This window comes from Solanum tuberosum, unplaced genomic scaffold (assembly GCF_000226075.1).
Source record: "Solanum tuberosum cultivar DM 1-3 516 R44 unplaced genomic scaffold, SolTub_3.0 scf00068, whole genome shotgun sequence".
In the NCBI taxonomy this organism is placed as follows: Eukaryota; Viridiplantae; Streptophyta; class Magnoliopsida; order Solanales; family Solanaceae; genus Solanum; species Solanum tuberosum.
This window is the reverse complement of record NW_006238994.1, coordinates 788,409-790,119: the sequence shown is the minus strand read 5'-3', so window position 1 is coordinate 790,119 and position 1,711 is coordinate 788,409. Positions and strand designations below refer to the sequence as shown.

The 1,711-nt window shown below is 32.8% G+C and overlaps 1 protein-coding gene across 1 annotated transcript; it reads left to right on the top strand.

Moving 5' to 3' along the window:
- Nucleotides 1-340: 340 nt before the first annotated feature.
- Nucleotides 341-953, top strand: LOC102605282 (lactoylglutathione lyase; the record flags this gene model as incomplete). The annotated part of the gene is made up of 2 exons (XM_006345426.1): nucleotides 341-613; nucleotides 702-953. Coding segments are annotated over 2 exons (525 nt in total), but the record flags the coding sequence as incomplete, so codon positions are not given.
- Nucleotides 954-1,711: the final 758 nt, after the last annotated feature.

Sequence of the window (1,711 nt, the reverse complement as noted above, 5' to 3'; positions counted from 1 at the left end):
TGAAGCAGTCTCGCCTGCACCACTGTGGTTATGGTGGTAGGTATAAAAATCTTATTTGATTCTTTCGCATACAATTTCACATAAAATCTGGCAAAGAAAGTACTAGCTAGTTTTCCTCAAGTAACACACATCACCCTTACTTGTTCATATGCCAACACGTGTACACCAGTCTCATGGTACGTGTCACACCCAAATTTCATCTACCGCCATTGCTAAGAGCTTAACTACATCAAAACTTAATTACTCTCATCCCTCACTATTTTACTACGTGCACCAAAAAAAATAAATGCAGAGACAAGCAGAAAGGAAAAAGGAGCAAGAAGAAGAAGAAATTAGAGACGAAAAGGAGAAGAAGAATGAAAATGGAACTCCACTAATGGCGTTGAACCACGTGTCCAGACTTTGTAAAAATGTGGAAAAATCAGTGGAGTTTTACACTAAAGTACTTGGATTCGTGTTAATTGAGAGGCCGCAAGCTTTCGTTTTTGATGGTGCATGGTTGTTTAATTATGGAGTTGGGATTCATCTGGTTCATGCCAAGGATAACGAAGACGATAAATTGACTAATCATACTGATAATCTCGACCCAATGGATAACCATATTTCTTTTCAGGTTTCATTTCTATTTTTTGATTCTTTATTTCAAACCCATAAACTATTTAAGTCGATCTCTGCTGAACAATATTTCTAAATTGGTGCAGAGCGAAGATATGGAGGGAATGGTGCAAAGGTTGGAGAAATTCAAGATAAAATACTTAAAGAGAACGGTAGGAGAAGAAGAGGGAGCAGCCATCGATCAACTCTTTTTTAAGGATCCGGATGGATTTATGATTGAGATCTGCAATTGTGAGAATGTGAAGCTCGTACCTCAACGTTCAATTGGTCGAATCAAGTTCCCTTCTGATCGTCATAATCCTCCTGTTGAATTGGGAAATGATGATTCCAAAACTTAAAAAGAGTGGGTTTTGGCGCTAGTTTATTTTCTTCCTGTATTCTGTTGTTTTCAATTTGAATTTAGCTTCTAATTTTAGATCATTCAAGCTTCGAGCATGTCCTCATAAATCTGTTTTTAAATTTTAAAATACCAACTCAATAATCGTATAACCGGAGGTAAGGTTGAACCATAGAAAAAAACACAGTGCTAGTAGTGACTTAAAAAAAAATAGGTACTCCTTTGTTTCAATTCAACGTATGTGACACATTTATTTCGAGATTCAAATTTGTATTTTTGAACGTAAATTTCTTTTATATTTTTATTTTGGTTTGGTAATAATTATTGTGACTTATATTACTTAGTTTGGGAGAGAAGTTTTTATTTTAAAAAATAAAATCAATTTTTTAAATAAAAAGTAGGGAGGCTTATTTTTTATTTTAAACTTTTTTAAAGTTATTTTAAGTTATTTTTAATTTTGTCAAATATTCCTAAAACCTAAAAGTTAAAAATGATTTAAAAGTTTGATCATTTGAGTCCATCTAAGTCGGGCTCTGAGGAGAACATTTTATAACCAAAAGTCATATAAGCTATGATTTAAAAGTTTTGATCATTTAAGTCCATCTAAGTCGGCTCTGAGGAGAACATTTTATTACCAAAAGTCATATAAGCTATACATAGGAGTGGCAAACGAGTTGAATTGAATTTGAGTCGATTAAAAATGATTTAAATAAAAATGAATAAAGCACTCGATTCGATTCATATTTTAAATAGATAAAA